At 37.3% G+C, this 18,660-nt stretch overlaps 1 protein-coding gene across 6 annotated transcripts in view; it reads right to left on the bottom strand.

Annotated features, from left to right (window-relative positions):
- Nucleotides 1-32: 32 nt before the first annotated feature.
- Nucleotides 33-18,660, bottom strand: part of NOX1 (NADPH oxidase 1) — a 172,318-nt gene continuing 153,690 nt past the window's right edge. For 4 of the 6 annotated variants that reach the window (XM_039874007.1, XM_039874006.1, XM_039874010.1 and 1 more), the window contains 11 exons: nt 14,370-14,480; nt 14,043-14,127; nt 13,570-13,721; nt 13,285-13,466; nt 13,068-13,200; nt 7,330-7,422; nt 6,544-6,779; nt 6,162-6,324; nt 5,584-5,730; nt 5,261-5,385; nt 33-2,640 (listed from right to left, as the gene is read on the bottom strand). In XM_039874007.1, the coding sequence (XP_039729941.1) occupies nt 2,514-2,640; nt 5,261-5,385; nt 5,584-5,730; nt 6,162-6,324; nt 6,544-6,779; nt 7,330-7,422; nt 13,068-13,200; nt 13,285-13,466; nt 13,570-13,721; nt 14,043-14,127; nt 14,370-14,480 (1,554 nt within the window). In that variant the 3' untranslated portion in view covers nt 33-2,513. The remainder of the gene's footprint in view (nt 2,641-5,260; nt 5,386-5,583; nt 5,731-6,161; nt 6,325-6,543; nt 6,780-7,329; nt 7,423-13,067; nt 13,201-13,284; nt 13,467-13,569; nt 13,722-14,042; nt 14,128-14,369; nt 14,481-18,660) is intronic. The other 2 variants (XM_039874011.1, XM_039874012.1) reach the window with 2 other exon arrangements.

Here is an 18,660-nt window from a genome sequence, read left to right as displayed (position 1 = left end):
TGTCAACAACACAAGAGACTGTTAACATTTACTTGTCTGTTCTAATGCATATATTTATTTGATAAGAAAATCCTGGATACCAAAAAGCCCTCTACAGTCTGGGTAGTCAACCTTAAGGGTTAAAAAAACACGAATTTTTCATATATTCAAGATGAAATAAAAACTGAACAGAAATCAAATGAACAAAATACATTCCATCCTACCTTCTAGATAATCACTAACCTATAGTGCTACCCTATAACCAAATTTATTATGGGAAATTAAAACATAGAAAACCCTAGAACTTTTACATTCTTATTAATTTTAAGAGGACCGAATGTGGAGCACAAGTAGTCAGATTGCCCATTAGGCCCTCCCCTGCCTCCCTCCTTGCAGATAGATAAGAACATAATTAGTGCCCTAGCTCTAACTATGGCTCTTCTGGCCTAGTGTTCTTTCTCTCATAGTGGCATTAAGGAGGGACATGATGTCTCTCCATCAGGCTAACCTCAAGAGGTTATGAGGTGCCTTAATAATAAAGTTCCACTGGAACTACTCGAGCCTATTTATATTCTCAGAATTCTGCCCCCAGGCTAGGATTATGGTCAAGTGAATTAAAAGCCTACCATAGTCTTAGAGAATGTAATAGCATATTGCTTACATGTCAAGCAAAAGAATGTAATGATAATCAACTTTATGAGAGACACTGAAATTGAGGGATTTTCTACTCTGATATATATAAATATTTACTACAACAAGAATTTGCTGAATAAGGTACTTCATATTACAACCTAGGAAGAAAAACTTGCTCAAAATAGCTGAGGAGCTTTCTAAGTATCCTGCACATCCCTTTTTTGGGCTTGGATGTTGATTATGTGTAGGATTTATTATTATCATTGCCTTTTCTGCCTACTTCCATGAATATTCTAGGCCTTACTATGTTGATTTTAGTAGTCATATCTTGAAGTGTCAATATATTTAGACACTGAGACCAAGAGTGAAGCCTTTCTCATTAAGAGCTCATTATAAGTTTCAAGGAACACCAAGATTCCAAATCAAAGTCACTGAAGATCAAATTATCATTTGGTCCGCAGTTGTCTAATAGGAACCATATTGTCAAGGTTCCATTGTGCATTTTTCTAAAGCCTTATTAAATTTAATTTAGACAGCTGAAATCCAGGAAATTGGCAACAGGAGGGGTATCCCAATCTATTCCTATGGAAACCTCCATTAGTATATTTTATTGACGTACAATTAGTAAATGAAATACAATTCACTACCATGAATCCCTGACCTACCTTTATTTAGTTCAAACGAGTGACTGAAAAAAAATCAATCATACGAATCCTTCAAGTCATATAGGTTTCTGGATAATTAGAAACAACCATTTATTCATTTTTGGTCACTTAATGGTAGAGAAATAGGTGCTATAATTCCAAGAGTAGAAATATTCTTATAAATCTAATGAGTTGAATTGTCTGGGCACAATGAAGTCCGGATTTTTTTCCCCTCTTTTAAGAGACCTGGTCTACTGATTCACTGTGACTACTAACATCCTAGAGCCAGATGGATGGGAGAAATAAGCATTTTGACAAGAGAAAGAAAAGGCATTTTGCTTATGTTATTAGGTGAATGATTCCCTAATGAATAAGTAAAGTAGGTAGGAGTCAAAAAATGTTATCAAAATTCTCAATTATCTTTTTTTAAACTAGACATTAATAAACTCCCTTAATAAAAATGGCACTAAAGAACCCCTGTTGACTAAATAAGTCATCCTAAGATGGAGTTCAAGTTTTTACAATTATTTCCAGCAGAGCAATGCAAGCTAATGACAACATAGCTGACTTTTAATTATACAATGACAATTAGCATACATTCAAGATTTCTTTCCCAAATGGAGAGCCTAGATAAAGTAACAAAAGATTTATTCATTAAGCAAAGAAGAAAATCCTTCATTTTTTGACAAGGAAAAATAAGCAAAGCATAAATTGCTGTTCACACTGGATAAGACCATGTGTAAAATAACAGTAAGAATGTATATACTGTAATATAGTGATGGGGTTCTTGGTAACTTTGCTTTATTATTTATGCTTCTTATGTTTTGTCATTAATTCTTAAATAAAATTTTATTTAAAAAATCACTCTACTTAGAAATCTTCTTTGAGGGTGGGAGGGAGGGGAGAATATGACCCAAAGTTCAGGAGACAGTAACACTTGGAGTCAACACAATCACCCTGGGTTAAATCGTTAACTACGTCTGCTGTCGGGCCTTACTATAGTCATGGCATTCCAGAATGATTTACACTTATTTTCCCAAGAAAGGCTCCATGCAATTATTGTGGTTTCTGAAGTTCTTAGGTTCTTGAAGCTCAGTGATAACAAAGTTGAATCCAACCAAAAAAATGCTAGGGTCCAGTGAAGGCTTGAGAGGCACATTATTGTCCTTAAAGGGCTGTCCAAACCTGACCAGACCAAGTAAGTTGTTGAAGATACAAAAGAGATTAAATGCAGGTTATTGTCCTTATTCCTATAAGTCAAAAATTTTCTTTGTTGAAGTAGAATTGAACCTTCCTAGGATCTAAACTGGAGAATTGGTGACAGCATTTGCGCAGGCTCTTTGCCAGAGTCTGAGGACCACATAAGAAGACTCCCACCGCAGACCTGCAAAAATAGAATAGTCAGGGTTAGAAAGCAGCAAAGACAGACAAGAGCAATAGCCTCTGTGAGGCCTCTACTACTCCCAACAACCCTGCATAAAAATTCAGTTGTTGACTCCCCTCTCACAGGCTTCTGTTTGCAAGCCTCCAATGTGCTCCCAGTCCTTATCACTCTTCAGCACTCAGCCTTGATTATTCTACTGAGAACAGACACTCAGGAGATGTAGTGCCTTGAGATGGTTAAGTGCTAGCTAGACTCTAGAGAGCCAGGCTGCCTGTGTTCAAATCCCAGCTGACTGTTCCAGCTGTATAACGATAGGAAGTTTCTTAACCTCTCTGTGTTTCAGTCCCTCCGCCCCACCCCGCTAACATAAAATGGGCATAAAAATAGTACCCACCTCATAGGATTATTTTGAAGTTTAATGACAAACATGTAAAGCGATTAGAAAAATGCCTGGCACAAAGTTAAGTTCATATGTGTTAGCTGCCATTAAATCCATCCATTGTGTACTTATCCCCACTTCAAATTTCTCACGCTGAAGAAGTAGTGGAGGATAATCTCTCTGGATCTCAACCTCATCTTCCTTCTCTCATACCTTCTCCCCTTATTTTTACTTAATTGAGGTAATTCATATATCAGAACATTCATCCTTTTAAAGTGTGCAGTTAGTGCTTTGAGTATAGTCACAAAGTTGTGCAACCATCACCACTATCTAATTCAAGAACATTTTTATCATCCCAAAAAGAAAAACCCATGCACATTAGCAGTCATTGCCCATTTCTTCCCAACTGCCCAGCCCTAGCCCTAGACAATCAAATCTGCTTGCTTTCTCGAGATTTGCCTATTCTAAACATTTCATATAAGCAGAATTGTACAATATGTGGCCTTTTGCATCTGGTTTCTTGCACTTACCATACTGTCTTCAAGGTTTATCCATGTTGCAGCATGTATCAGTATTCCATTCCTTTTTTATAGCTGAATAATATTCCATTGTGTGCGTATACCACATTTTGCTTATCCATTCATTTATTGATGGGCACTTGGGTTGTTTCCACTTTGGGGCTATTCTAGGTACATTCATGTACAAGTTTTTGTGTGGACATATGTTTTATTTCTCTTGGGAATATACTTAGGAATGAAATTGCTGGGTCATGTGGTAACTCTATGTTTAACATTTTGAGGAAATGCCAGAGTTTTCCTCAAGTTCTCCACCACTTCACATTCCGACACAGTGTAGGAGGAACCCTCCTACAATTTCTCCACTTTCTTGCCAGCTCATATTACTGCCTGTCTTTTATTATAGCCATCCTAGTCCCCTCCCCACTTTGTATATTTATTTTATTCCTCTCTACTGGCTCCTGTTCTGTCTACAAATATGCTGAGATCATCTTTATGATAAAAAGGCATTCCTTGGACCCTGCCACTCCTCCAAAACTGTTGACCACACTTCTCTAATCTTTCCTCCCTTGGCTTCTGTGATACCACTTCTCCACATTCTCCTCCATCTTCCCTGATTCATCTTTCTCCCTTCTTACATAATGTAAACATTCCTTAACACTCTGTCCTCTGTCACTCTTCCTCTCTCCTAGCAATCTCATCTATTCACATAACCAACTATTGACAAATTGAAATAATCTATTTTGCTTATATGCTGCTTTAGGCTTTACGGAGCATTTTTATATATTGTCTCACTTAATATTCACAACAATCCTGCAAGTGAGAGAGCAGGCATCTACTAACATAATCCCCATTTCACAGATGAGAAATCTGAGGATCAGAGGGTTTTCTAGCTCAAGGTCCCGTAACTGGAAAATGTCAGAACTAGCATTAGTACCCAGGATCATCTGAATCCACCTCACTAAGTGACCACTGGCTTCAGGGAGCCTTTCTTGATCACCCCAAGTGGGCTTAGACTTTCCCTCCCTCAACGTCCATGTGCCTGTCTCATGGAGTGCATCATTCTGCTTTGAGTTGATTGTATGCATCTCTTATTAAAATGTGTGCTCCTTGAAAGCAAGAACCATGTTCTATTTCTCTTTCAACCTCCAAAGCTTCTAGAATAGTGAGTGCTGAACTTATAGAAAGTAACCAATAATGTTTGTGGAATTCAGTTGATCACCTGCCAAATCGTTCCTAGAATTTATCTTACACAATCAGCTTAATCTTATTCCCATCAGAATGGCTGATCTCATGGCACCAGGTTTTTTTCTGTATGCTCTAGCATGTCTCAAAAACCCTCCAGAAAGACCAAGGTCAGTTAACTAGATAATACAGTCCAAACACTTCCTACTTTAAATAGAGGTCACTAAAGCCAAAAGCAATGCATTTGAATCGTTCCAGTTCTCCATTTTGTTTGGTAATACAGATCATAACCGAGTCTCCTTGCCTCACTATTTGAATGGGGGCTTGTCGAGGCAGCAAACGTCTTCTCATCAATAATAAGATCGTGACCCTTATTGTCTAAAACCCCAGATGGAGTTTCCTCTGTTTTAAGCAAGAATCTAAGAATAGTGCAAAAATTTTGGCCCCAGAGATCTTTCTCCCAAGAGTGTTCAACATGCCATAATACCTTTCCTAAACTCTAATTCTGCAAACTCAACTAACAATAGGGGAATACACTTACTTGGGGTGGGTGGTAGCTATTGTAGAAAACTCATTTTCCCATACAGGTCTCCCAAAGAAGGTTTTATGTCTCAGACCTGTCAGGATGTCAGTGGCTTTGTCAAAGTTTAATGCTGCATGACCAGCCTGGAGTCAGAAAAATAAAAATTAGAAAAAGCAGGTCCTGATAGCTGTCTCTTCCTTCAGGCATTCTTAAACTTGGATGTGATGATGAGGGCAGATAGAAAATCACCAGAAATAATTATTTACAATCAGCATTCACTATCTTTTGTCTGATATTCAGCTTGCATCCAACATGGGAATTAGTGTGTTGTTTGAACTCACAATGTTGCTATCCCATCCAGTGAGGAAGAGACGGTAGTTTAGAAAACCCACTTTGCCTAATTCTTCCATCTCCTGTTCCAGGGAAGCCAATAGGTCATTGAACCAGGCAAAGGCACCTGTCTCCCGGCAGATCCAGTAGAAATAGATCTGGAATCAACAAGAGAGAACATAGACTTATTAAGTGCCCTTTACAATGTACACTGTGGTGACATGACTCAATAGATATACTCTATCTTTGTTGGTCAAGTGTAGGGTGACCTGAAAAATCACCTCTACAGAACAGCAGAACTTAGGCAGCATGAATGTCCAGAGTCCTGACAATTTCCCTTATGGGAAGAGACCTCCAGGGCCATCTTTGGTTCAAGGTGATTTTAAACACCAAATTGAAAATGAAGACCCTGTTGTTACGGTCAATCTGCAGAAGCAGATGCCGTGGCAGAGAAAAGTGATCTCATGCCACTTGCTCTCATAACTCCAGGGAGGCCTTACTTTTTATCAAATGTGAAGAGCATGAAGTCCATGAAAGCAATGGACCTGTCAGACCCAGACTAGATGAAAAGTGGTATGAGGGGATGTACCGTTTGTGTTCTGAGGTTCTTATCTGCATGCCGGAATTTGTACCAGATGGACTTCAAAATGGAAGCAAAGGGGGTGACCCCAATTCCTGCTCCGACCAGCACAGCCACTTCATACTGGAAAACATCCTCACTGACAGTGCCAAAGGGACCATCCACCTCAATTCTGGCAGAAGACAGAAGATAACGGGCAAGTGAAGTCTCACCTCCACCCCTAACCTTGCACATCCTCCCAGAGACATAGCGGTTCCCATGGCTGATTTTGGCCATTTATTTTAATCGCATTCTATTGTGCCAGACTTAAGTTTCAACAGGGAATTAATTGCTTTTTCTTTTTTGCTTGTCTGCATTCTGGTCTGGGTCTCTGCTGCTCTCCAGGGCCTACCTGGGAATCGGTGAATGTCGTTGTTCAAAAGCCTTTACAAGATTTTCCGTCCAGTCCCCCACTGCTCGGATATGAACGGAGAAGAAGTCTTCCTCTGGAGCAGAGGTCAGAGTAAAGGGATGCCACTCCAGGTAAGAGATTGAGGGGCAATTAATAAAAATATACTGTCCCACTTCCATGCTGAAGCCACTCTTGTTCATCTGCAATTCCAAAACTTTGGATGGGTGCATGACAACCTATGAATGAGGCACAGAGACCAAAGGAGGCAATTTCAAATGGCGACAGGGACAGGTAGATAAAGTAAATGAGTACAGCTGGAGAGCTGGTGACAATGGTGAACCGTGAGCACATCCTCTCTAAAGGGGGCAGCAGTTACTTAGTCTAGACAATGGTTGCACTACAGGACCGAGACTCAGTGTTAACAGGTTACCTGATTCTTCAAGAGAAGCTAGGAATGCTATTTTTAAAGTGAAAGCCTCCATCCAGATTTTTAAATGTTAGCAACCAATTCGACTTTCTAAACAATCAGTGTGTGGGCCAAACAAAATATGTCTGTGGGTTAGATTTGGTGCAGGACACCAGTTTGCAGTCTCTGACATAGATCCATGCCGACGATTTTTGCCAAACTCCTTTTCCCACAGTTCTGTCCAGCACTGGAGGAAATGAAGTATGTTACCCCCAAGTTCTTTTTTTAATTCCCTTCAGGGTGACAACATGGCCCTTTATTTCTATAAATAAGAAGAACAGAACTCTTATCATGGCAAAATGAAATTGCATATGCTTTACCTTGGTAATCACAACCCGCTGCTGGGAGCGATAAAATCGAAGGATCCTTTCAAAGATATAAAGAATACCTGGTGCAAGGATCCACTTCCAAGACTGCACAGAAACAGAGCAAAGAATAAAGTTACACATTAATCTCTTGTTTAGGACTTATTTTTGTAGCAGTTCATTCCTTTATTCAATAAATATTTGTTGAGTTCTCTGATGTGTATCAATTATACACATATAGGCAACTAATTTCACCAAATCTTGAGGATGGAAATGGAAAGGAATAAACTACAAGAGTTTTGTTTGCTAATCTGTTACTCACAAAGCAGATCACTTCCTGAAATTTTACAGGTCTCACCAGGAAGCAAAAGAAAAGCACAAAAATAAAGTACATGGTAAATATGTATATAATTTTAAGAATCTAAGACTGTTTTCCAGGACAACTTGTCCAATCTGAAAAAACAAAAGATTGTAGGTGTGAAATAGAAGCAGATGATTAGTAACAAAACAAACTAACACAAAAGGAAAAGTATGTAGCTGAAACTATTGGTGACAATATGTAAAACTTGGTACTTATCAATACATCACTTCTTTTCTCAGATGCTCCAAACATCTAACATAGTAATATGCTTTTTATCTTGTGTACATTTTTTAAAAAGCAGCCTTTCTATCCCTTTTTAAAGGTAGCAAGTTGCTTCCCTATGCATAGGATCTTCTAAAAATGTATTTTCTAGCAATGCTAAATCATGTCATTTCTTGCACAATTGTTCAAGTGTGATATATCAGAACTGTGTGGAATGAGGTTTCTTATGCTGTTTCAGGTAAATAATTTCCTTGGGTATCTCTGGGGAGAATACCCAAGGGCAGAGATGGGGCTGGCAAACCTGAGAATGGGCATTATACAATTTGATGCTACTTCTTGTTTGGAAAAATCTCCAGCTGAATTCAGATGACATGAAAAACTCTTATTTAAGAAATGGCTAATAACAATGTAGAAAAAAAATTTTGGCCTCAAAAGTAATCAGAGAAATGAATATTAAAGCTAAATAGCATTTGAGCCTCTCAAATTGAAAAACAACTTTAAACACCATTAACTGGGATGCAAGGAAATGGACATATTCACATGTGCAGCTGGTGAAAGTGCAAATTAGTAGCAACTTTCCAGGGAGCAATTTGGCAATACATCTCTACAGCTTCGAAAGCATTCTTTCTGTTACTCAGGAATTTCACTTCTAGGAAATCGAGCATAAAGAAATAATTAAGGTGTACACAAAGTTTGGAAGTATAGTCATGGCCACATTATTTTTATTAAGAAAACAATGACAAAATGGTATATCATATATTTTTTTGTCAATACCAAACACTTCCTAAAAATTTTAATTTAATTTTTTTTTGAATAAAGATATAATTGACATATAACATTAGTTTTAGGTGTACAACATACTGGTTTGATATTTGTACATATTGCAAACTGATCATCACCACAATAAGTCTAGTTAACATCTGTTACCTTACATAATTACAAAATTTTTTTTTCTTATGATGAGGACTTTTAAGATCTACTCTTTTAGCAACTTTCAAACATGCAATACAGTATTATTAACTAGTCACCATGCTGTGCATTACATGCCCAGGACTTATTTATTTATCACTGGAAGTCTGTACCTGTTGACCGTTTTCACCCATTTTACCTACTACCACCCATCCCCTGCATCTGGCAACCTTCAATCTCTTTTCTGTATCTATGAGCTCAGTTTTTTTTTTTTTAATTTAGATTCCACATATAAGCGAGATCATATGATATTTGTCTTTCTCTGACATATTTCACTTAGCATAATGCCCACGAGGTCATTAAAAATGATCATGCAGAAAAAAAAATATGAAAAATGGTATATCGTACAGCTTTCTAAAACATATGTTTCAGAAGAATATTTGACAACAGAGGAAAGCATCCAATGATATAGACGAAGAGGAAAAATAATTATTACCTGTAAGTGGTAGAACTCTGTGAAATTTTTATTTTCCTCTAAATGTTTTTCTGCATTTTCTAAACTTTCTACAATAAACATGAATTATTTTTATAATTTTAAATGGGGAGAATGGGGAGAGAGTGTTTTTTAATGCTTACGGAAGAAACAAACCAATAGACTCAAATAGATGGCAAAATCGGTGTTCTCTCCCTTGAGGTATTACATGACCAATCTAAGCAACACTTGAGTTTTAAGTATACCTCCAACTAGGTATACCTCCAAACATATCTTAAAGTAAACCTTTAAGAATACTTCCCAATATACCTTATCTCAGATAACATATGGGAAAAAGAGAGACATTGATGTACAAGGTAAGACAGGGAATTAACTGCCTTAGCTAGGGGCTGATCAAGCTTTATAGGTGTCTGTCTTTAAGGGCCTCTTGTTGAACAAAAGCTGTTTGGTTATAGTTTACAAGTTACTCTGACGTTCTAAATGAAATGTACTGTTAACATATTCCAGGCATGTCCTTTTAAAATTATTTTTTACATTGGTAATACATGTACATTGCACAAAATTCAAAAGTACAAATCTCCCTTCCATCCCTGTCCTCCATCTCCCCAAAGGTAATCAATGTTATTATTTCATGAATCCTTCTGGAGAATATGTATTTAAGTGCTAATACTGCATTAAGTACAAATAGTAGAAGACAATACACACTGCCCTGCCCTTTTTTCATTTAAAATCTTAGAGACCAGTCCATATTAGTACCTACAGAGCTGCCTCTTTCTCTTTATTGGCTGCAGAGTGTTCCATTGTAGGAAAGTCTCATAATTTAACTAGTCCTCTATTGATGGACGCTTATTTCCAGTCTTTTGTTCTATCAAGCCGTTACAATGAATAAACTAATACATGTAAACTAATACATGTAACACATATGCAAGTTTGATAAATACTGCCAAATCACCCTTACAAGCAATTGTATAGGTTTACACTCTCACCAGCAATGCATGAGAACATTGCCAATACAGCCCATGAGCAGACTTTTGGATCTTTGCTAATCTGTTTGGTTAAAAAAAAGTATCTTAATGTAGTTTTATTTTGCATTTTTTTGCATTATAACATTAAGCATCATTTCATAAATTTAAGATTAACATATATCTTCATTTCTGTGATCATTCTGTTCATATCTTCTATATCTTTTTTATTGGATTGTTAGGCCTTTTCTTATTGATCTATAAGAGTCATTTATGTTTTACAAAATTAGTTAATGGTCCGTAGGTTGTAAATAATTTTCCTACTTAGTAATTTGTTGCCTGTCTTTATTTATGATGCGTTTTTTTCTTTTGCCACACAAAACTGTGTGTGTGTATATATAGTATACATAAAGGATAATAAATTTGAATATATAAAAATAATAAATTGGATATATATTTATTCAAATTTATTATCTTCCCCTTTCTGGCTTCTAGTTTTTTTTTTTTATCTTATTAGCATGTTTTACTAATATTCCAGTATTAGAAGAAAACATTTCCCATGTGGTATTAGAGTGCTTATGGTATTAGTGTAGTATTATGATTTATTTCTTTTTTTAACATTTAAATTCTTAATCCATGCATCCTTTATCCATAGTTTAGTGTAAAGTGTGGAATAAAGGTACAGCTTTTTTCTTAGATGGTTATTCTATTATCCTAAAAAATATATATTAAATACTCTGTCCTTTTCCCATTGTTATAAAATGCCAACTTTAGAGGATTTTTTAGATATTTTTCCGTTTCTAAATTAGGACTAATAATAATACTGTATACTATACTTGAAATTTGCTATTGCTCTTTATTCTGCACCTGATTTAAAGACTTTAATCATCCTCAGAGCACTTTGAGGCACCACAAGTTAATTTTTTCCTTCTATTTATTCTTCAATTAAACGTATTTTATGAGCAAGCACGAGTAAGCCGTAATATCTACATAATTACCCTGAGGCACACCTTGGGTTCCCTGGAATCCAGTTTCTTGATCATCCACTATTTAACGATAATATCTAAGCTTCAATGAAAGTCTCCCTAAGAATGCTTTTTAAAACAAAATTGACAACAATCAAGTGTCCGTGAGGATGTAGAGAAAAGGGAACCCTCATGCACTGTTGGTGGTATTGCAAATTGGTTCAGCCACTATGAAAAACAGTTTGTAGGTTCCTCAAAAAATTAAAAATAGAATTACATTATGACCCAGCAATTCCACTTCTGGGTATTTATCTGAAGAAATCCACAATACTAATTCCAAAAGATATTATGTACCCCTATGTTCATTGCAGTATTATTTACAATAGCCAAGATATGGAAGTAACCTAAGTGCCCACCAATAGACGACTGGATAAAGAAGTAGTACATATATACAATGGAATATCACTCAGCCATTAGAAAACGAAATCTTACCATTTGTGACAACACGGATGGACCTAGAGGGTATTATGCTAAGTGAAATAAGGCAGGCAGAGAAAGACAAATACCACATGATCTCACTTATATGTAGACTCTAAAGAACAAAATAAATGAACAAACAAAACAGAAACAGGCTCATAGATACTGATGGTTGGCAGATGGGAGGGGGTTTGTAGGCTGGGTCAAAAAAGTGAAGGGATTAAGAAGTACAAATTGTTAGGTATAAAATAGTCACAAGGATGTGAAGTATAGCACAGGGAATATGGCCAATAATATTGTAATAACTATGTATAGTGCCAGGTGGGCACTAGACTAATGAGGGAGATCACTTCATGAATTATATAAATGTCTAACCACTGTGCTGTCTACTTGAAACTAATATAAAAAAATATTGAATGTCAACTCTAACAAAAAAAAAAAGAAACAAACAAACAAAAAAACAACCAAGCTGAACTCGTAGAAACAGAGTAGAAAGGTGGTTAACCAGGGGCACGTGGAGCGGGGGTGGTCAGAATAGGGAGATGCTGGTAAAAGGGTACAAGCCCTCAGTTATAAGATGAATAAGTTTGAGGAATCTAATGTATAGTATGGTGCCTATAGTTAATAATACTGTGTAGCATACTTGAAATTTGCTAAGAAAGTAGTCATTCTTACCACACACAGAAAAAAAAAGTAACTATGTGAAGTGATGGGTGCGTTAATTAATCTCATTGCAGTAATCATTTTACAAAGTATACATACATCATTCGTGACATTATATACTTTAAATATATACAATTTTGTCAGTTATACTTTAATAAACTAAAAAAAAATGCTTTTTTTTTTCCTCAGAAACATTGAGTGGGTTTTCACAACAAAGTTTTGGACAGCATAATGGTCAAGAGCACAATATTTGAATTGTGAAAGGCCTAGGCTTGAATTCCAGCTCCATTAGTTACTGTGATAGCTTGACAGTTTACTTCATCTCTCTGAATCCTAGTCCTTTTGTCTCAAAATGGAGACAAAAGAAGTGCCTACATTGTAGGTTATTGCTATGTATAAATGAGATAATCCATGCTATGCAGCAAACCTGGTTCATGGTAAACACCATTAATAACGTGGGCTATCATTATTACCTTCGGGGAGGGTCTCACTGCATGCACTAACCATCAATCCTTCCTCTTCAGAGTCCTCTGCTAATGATAATTCCCTAACTTGTTGACATTGATATTGGAGTTCCTTGATGATAGGAAATTTGTAGATATATCGGCTGAGCTAATAATGATAATGATAATAAGTAATAATGACAAGAATAACAATAACAGCCCCTAACAAGAGTCTATCCTTGTTCATAGGGTTTTTACCTCAGCGGGGTGCCCTTCAAATTGGGGACGTTCGCACTGGGAGTCATGATCATCCCACTTCTTGAAAGACTCTGCACAGCTGTGAGGATGACTCTCCTTCATGCTCTCTTCCGTTTGACCCCGGACAATTCCACTTAACAAGATGAAGAATAGTTTGGGGCAAAGAATTATGCAAGGTCAGGGGCTAGAGTATGAGAAAGGAGCTTGGGAACCTTACCCAATGCCATGAATCCCTAAGCTGATGAAGTAAATGATAAAAACATGATGCGTATACCAGAAGACCTCAAAATAACTCCTCCGGATAAACTCCATAGCTGAAGTCACCATGAGAACCAGAGCTATTGTGATGATCACTCCAGTGAGACCAGGAATGCTGGTGAATGTCACATACATCACTGTCTGTGAAAGGAGAAATGTCAGCCTGACACAACATCCACAATAGATACCATGCCTTTTCTGTTCATGATCAGAACACAGATGCTTTCCCACTGAGTCAACTCACCATGTTTGGGGACTGAATAGGATTTAGCCAAGAATCCCTCTCTTTCTCTTGATGAGATAGGCTGGAGAGAAGAGAAGCAAGGGATTCATCTGTGGCCTGTCGGCTCCTGCTGTATCGTTCAAAGTTAAACAGGTGTGCAATTATGTGAATAGCTAAATGGAAGGATGGAAAGGAATGTGAGAGGTGTCTCAGGAACATCATGACAGGCATGCTCCACTAGAAAAGGAGAATCTTATACATAGTGTCTAGCAGAATGCCAAGTCCACAGAAGGTTCCAAATAAACCTTGATTGCAGAGAGATCCAAAATCTTTATCACATTTACGTGTTCTCAAAAGAATAGAAAGTAAGTTCCATAAAATAGGCCTAGATCAGTGCCTGGTAAATAATTCCAGATGTAAAATAAATATTTTTTGACTGTCTACATGAATAAATGAATGAAATTAGACTCTGAATGTCTGGGAGCCTCAGTTACCTGTGTGCAGGCAGATCATATATGCCACCAGCTTATGAAAGGTGATGTTGTGATCCAGTTGCTTTCTCAGTGGGCATCTGCAAAACTACAAATGTAAAGTGATCGAGGTCAGGTGTCTCAAGGCAGCTTTATGGAATTCACTAACCCATAACCAACATGTCTTGCACAGAGCATGCTAATACCCACCCACTCTTGCCCACACCCTTGGCTACCAAAGGAGACCTCTGGCTTTTATTCCTAGGGCCTTGGTGTTGGGCAGTCCAACTGAGGAGTCCAGGGTCTTTTGTCTTTAACGTGAAAGTTGAACTACGGGTGTTTGAAACTCACTGAGCAGGTGCCCCTCAGAAAGGACAGAAGATTTCGACACACGGGAAGCAGGATCAGCATGCTGTTAAAATTCAGGCAGCGAGCAGAGGCTCGGGCCCAGGCCAATGCCGACTAGAGCAGAAGAGAGAAGAGACAATCAGCTGCTTCATCTCACCATCTAGCAGGGGAGCACAAGTCCACTCCACTTGTCTGAGACCTAGAAATTGGTAGGATGCAGCTTCTTCCTCTCTGTTTGCAAATGACCAAAAATTTGCTGAACTTAATAATGAATTGAGAAATTCCAGTGACAGTGGTTTGGAAATGTTTGACTATACATTTATCAATATGAAACAGAACAGGATTTAATGATTCCATGTTAATAAACACAGTCTATGGATGTAATAGTTTGCAACGAGGATTTTTGCTTAATGCACTCAGTTATGATTGTATTCTTTGTCATTTGTAAAACAATCTTGAGGATCATAGATATTTTTATTTTATTTTACTTTGAAGTATATATATTTAAAGGTATAATTATAAATGATAACTATTTTTCTCTTTTCTGTATTTTCTAATGTGATTATAAGCATGTAACAAGCACGTAACAAAAAACAATTCAAACACAACCATTTATATTTATTTATATTTAAGATGTCTTTAATAATTGAATAAAGCTTAGATAAAACTAGTGAACCTCTTAGAGCAAATATTTTAAACTTAGGTAGAGATTTGAGAATGGAGAACTTCTGTGAACAGAATTTCAAACTGACATCAAAATTAATCTGATCCAGCGGTAGAAGCTGCTAGAAAAGGAGACAAGGAATCAGTGCTTCAAAGAAGTATTTATCCCAGAAACAGGCTTGATTAGATATAGGCTGGACAGAATATGCTCAACTCCACAGTAGCTAAATCCAACTTCTCTTCTCAAATATATACAACTGGTCTCTGAGTCAGCTCCATGTACTTGAAACTGCAGGAGTATGACAATCTCACAGCAGTCAGGCAATTATTGCAGCACTTCAGCTGACAGGCTAGCCTTACATGTGTGCCTGTCGATGACTTGCTAAAAGGAAGAACATGGGTTCAAGTTATAATTTCTCAGCCTCTTTTCTAATAATCTTTTTGGTACAAAAACTATTTTCCCATAACCGAAACCTGGGACAACATGACATAGATTTAATAAGCCAGAACAAGATCTACCTCATGTCCATAATGGCTTACAATGTCAGGCAGTGTAGTGAACAAAAGCTGCCCTACTGTTTTCCATTTCTTGCTCTTCCACATGACCTGTGTTTCTCCCTTTGCTGAGTCACACTCTGACTGTTTTGGGTAGAGACAGCCTGTTCCATTTCTAAGTAAATTTTCTCTGCTCATCTCAAAGATCCTGCATTTCCACATTGGTTTCCACAGCTTGCTTATTTGAGTCACAGAGGTTTCTTAGGACTAAAATTGGCAAGTGAATTGAAAATACAGGACTACAATTTCACAGCTCCACATTCTGTGGAGGCCATTTGTATAGGATGAATTCTTTTTAGAGCTAATTTTTTTCCCAGTGCAGCACATTGAAATATCCCAATTTATGTTCATTTTTCAACATCAATACTGATATTCTAATTCAACTGCTGCTGTCATTAATGCTTCATTGACTATGGATTTAAACTCCATTCTCTGCTACTCATTTGCTCTGCTTCATAGTGAATTAACTGCATTTTTCTACAGGGAGCATGAATTTAAGAAATCTCCTATGAAATGATTAAATAACTTGTGGCACATCAGTGCCATTAGGACTGCTATGCTCTTAAAAGGATAAGAGCTATATGCAGCGATGTAGGGGTGGTGTATATATTTAACATTCAGCTTTCAGGGGGAGACAGGGGTCTTGATTTCCAGCATTTGCCAATTTACATGATGGAAGTACTTCCACCTTGGCAGATTTCAAGATACCAACTTGACGTCATTGAATGCCAGGCTTGGTAAGAGATACACACAACTGGCTACTGCAAGCTGATATGAACTGGTTCCAGCATATCACTGGTTACATACCCACATGGAAAGACATCTGAGATGCACTAAGTATAGGAAGAAATTTCCAGCCAAAATCTACAATGTGATCCCTTTTTTGTAAACAAACAAACAAATAACAACAACAAAAAACTGCATCCCATTGAATGTGTTTATCAAAACTCCAAGAAGGGTATAACGAAAAGAGCAAATTTTACTGTATACAGGAAAAATGAATAAGAATAGTACCTACATTAAAAACAAAACAAAACCCACATGTCTGATGCATTTGTGAGCATATGTCAGTGTGTCTATATATACACACACGCACACAGGAAACTATTAACAGTAGTTATCTTTGGGGAGTAGGATGGGAGGGTGATTTTCACATTTTACTTATACACCGCTCAATCCTTTGATCTCATCGAAAGCAGTATTATTTATAGTTAATTTTTTAACAGAGAGGATCTTTAAAAATGAAATGCCCACAGGATATCAGTATGATTCATTTTTCCGCTGCTGACTTTATGGTCATAGAGTAATACAGCTCTTAATAACTAGTCATATTTATTGCATCATTCGCTTAATAAAAAGCTATTTTTATAACAAATTAACATTTTCTTTGGAGTTATGGTTTTCAAAGAAGGATCAAAAACCAACATTTAAAATGGAAAACAGCAGGGTGAAATGAGCCATGAGCAGAACATTCAAATTAATTGTGATCTCAACATGAATCCTTTGATTATGTAGAGAAAAGGATTTTTAAAAAGGACAAACTGTCTTTAAGTATGTTCATTGGGTGGTTCTTTGTGGAAAGTTAATGGAAAAAGGCACCATCAAGATGAAAGTGATTTAATCAAATCCCTTACCTGTTACTGAATAACTAGAGTTAGTAGTCACATTTGCTTCTCTAATCAGGTAGTGGCCAACTTGATGAGCCTGTGAGAGAACCATTTTCACCTCTGTGCTTCCTCCTGGAAACTTCTACACCAATGTGCCCAACCCACCCCCACCCTTCCTCTTCTATTCCTTTTTTTATTATTAAGTTTACTGGGGTAACACTGGTTAATGGCATTATATAAATTTCAGATGTACAACTTTATAATACGACATCTCTATTTTATGCTCACCACCCAAAGTCTAGTCTCCTTTCGTCACCATGTATTTGACCCCTTTGCCTTCTTTGTCCTGCCCCTACATCCCTTCCTCTCTGGTAACCATCATTCTGTCATCTGTATCTATGAGTTTTTTTGTTTGTTCATTTGTTTGTTCTTTTGTTGCTTTTTGTTTTATAACCCACATATGAGTGGAATCATACAGTTCTTGTCCTTTTCCATCTGACTTGTTTCACTTAACATGATACTCTTAAGATTCATCCATGTTGTCGTAAATGGCAATATTTCATCTTTTATGGCTGAGTAGTATTCTCTGTTATATATGTACCACATCTTCTGTTCTTAATCTGCCACTTTCCCAGCTTTCTTCATCCTATTACTTTGACCTGACCCCACCTTTCTGCAAACCTTGAGTTCTGCAGCCACACTCACCCCACATCCCTCCCTCTAAGTATCCCTCTTGTTTGATGGAAGGCCACCCACAGCAGTGGTTTTAAGTTGTTTATTTTTAACCAAACTATTAAAATCATAAGCAGGAGTCCATAAGACATATAAAGGCTGTTTTGGTTAAATTAGGGGCAAGGGCAGGAGCACCGCCCAGTTAGCCTTCCCCTTACACCCTGTGGGAGCACCTGAGTTTCTGTGGAAACCAGTTTGAAGACCACTGCTTAATAGTTTTCTTTATTGTATGTTTTCATTAATGGCTCTGGGGAGTGTGCCCTAGATAGGGCTCTCAGATTTAGTGAGCAAAAATACAGGACACCCAGCTAAATCTGAACATCAGATTTAAAAAAGGAATACAGGTGTCCCCCACTTTTCAAAAGTTCTCATTATACCACTTAACTTTTACAAAAGACCTACATTAGTACCTGTTTTCACTAACCGATAAAAATCCAAAGAAGATTTTGCTTTTACAAAGAAAAAAAAATGGTGAAAGTGAAAATAGCGTTCAGTGTTTGTTTTGCAGCAGTTTTTACAGAGGTAGTGTGAGCGCAGAGCAGCGAGAGTGGCCCTGCCAAGTCCAGTCCTTGGAGACACATCCAGCATCTCAGCAATGAGTCGCCAGAGCTTCGAACTGTGTCTGGGAACATACGTGCTTTATCTCAATTGATTTTGTGCATCCATTAGCAAGATATGCCCTAAGGTATCAGAGATAATAAGGGCATTACACTTAGCATGAAACTGGACATAATTAA

Source organism: Pteropus medius, unplaced genomic scaffold, assembly GCF_902729225.1.
Source record: "Pteropus medius unplaced genomic scaffold, Ma_sr-lr_union100, whole genome shotgun sequence".
Classification (NCBI taxonomy): domain Eukaryota; kingdom Metazoa; phylum Chordata; class Mammalia; order Chiroptera; family Pteropodidae; genus Pteropus; species Pteropus medius.
The sequence above is the reverse complement of the archived record's forward strand: the minus strand, read 5'-3'. Positions and strand labels throughout refer to the sequence as shown.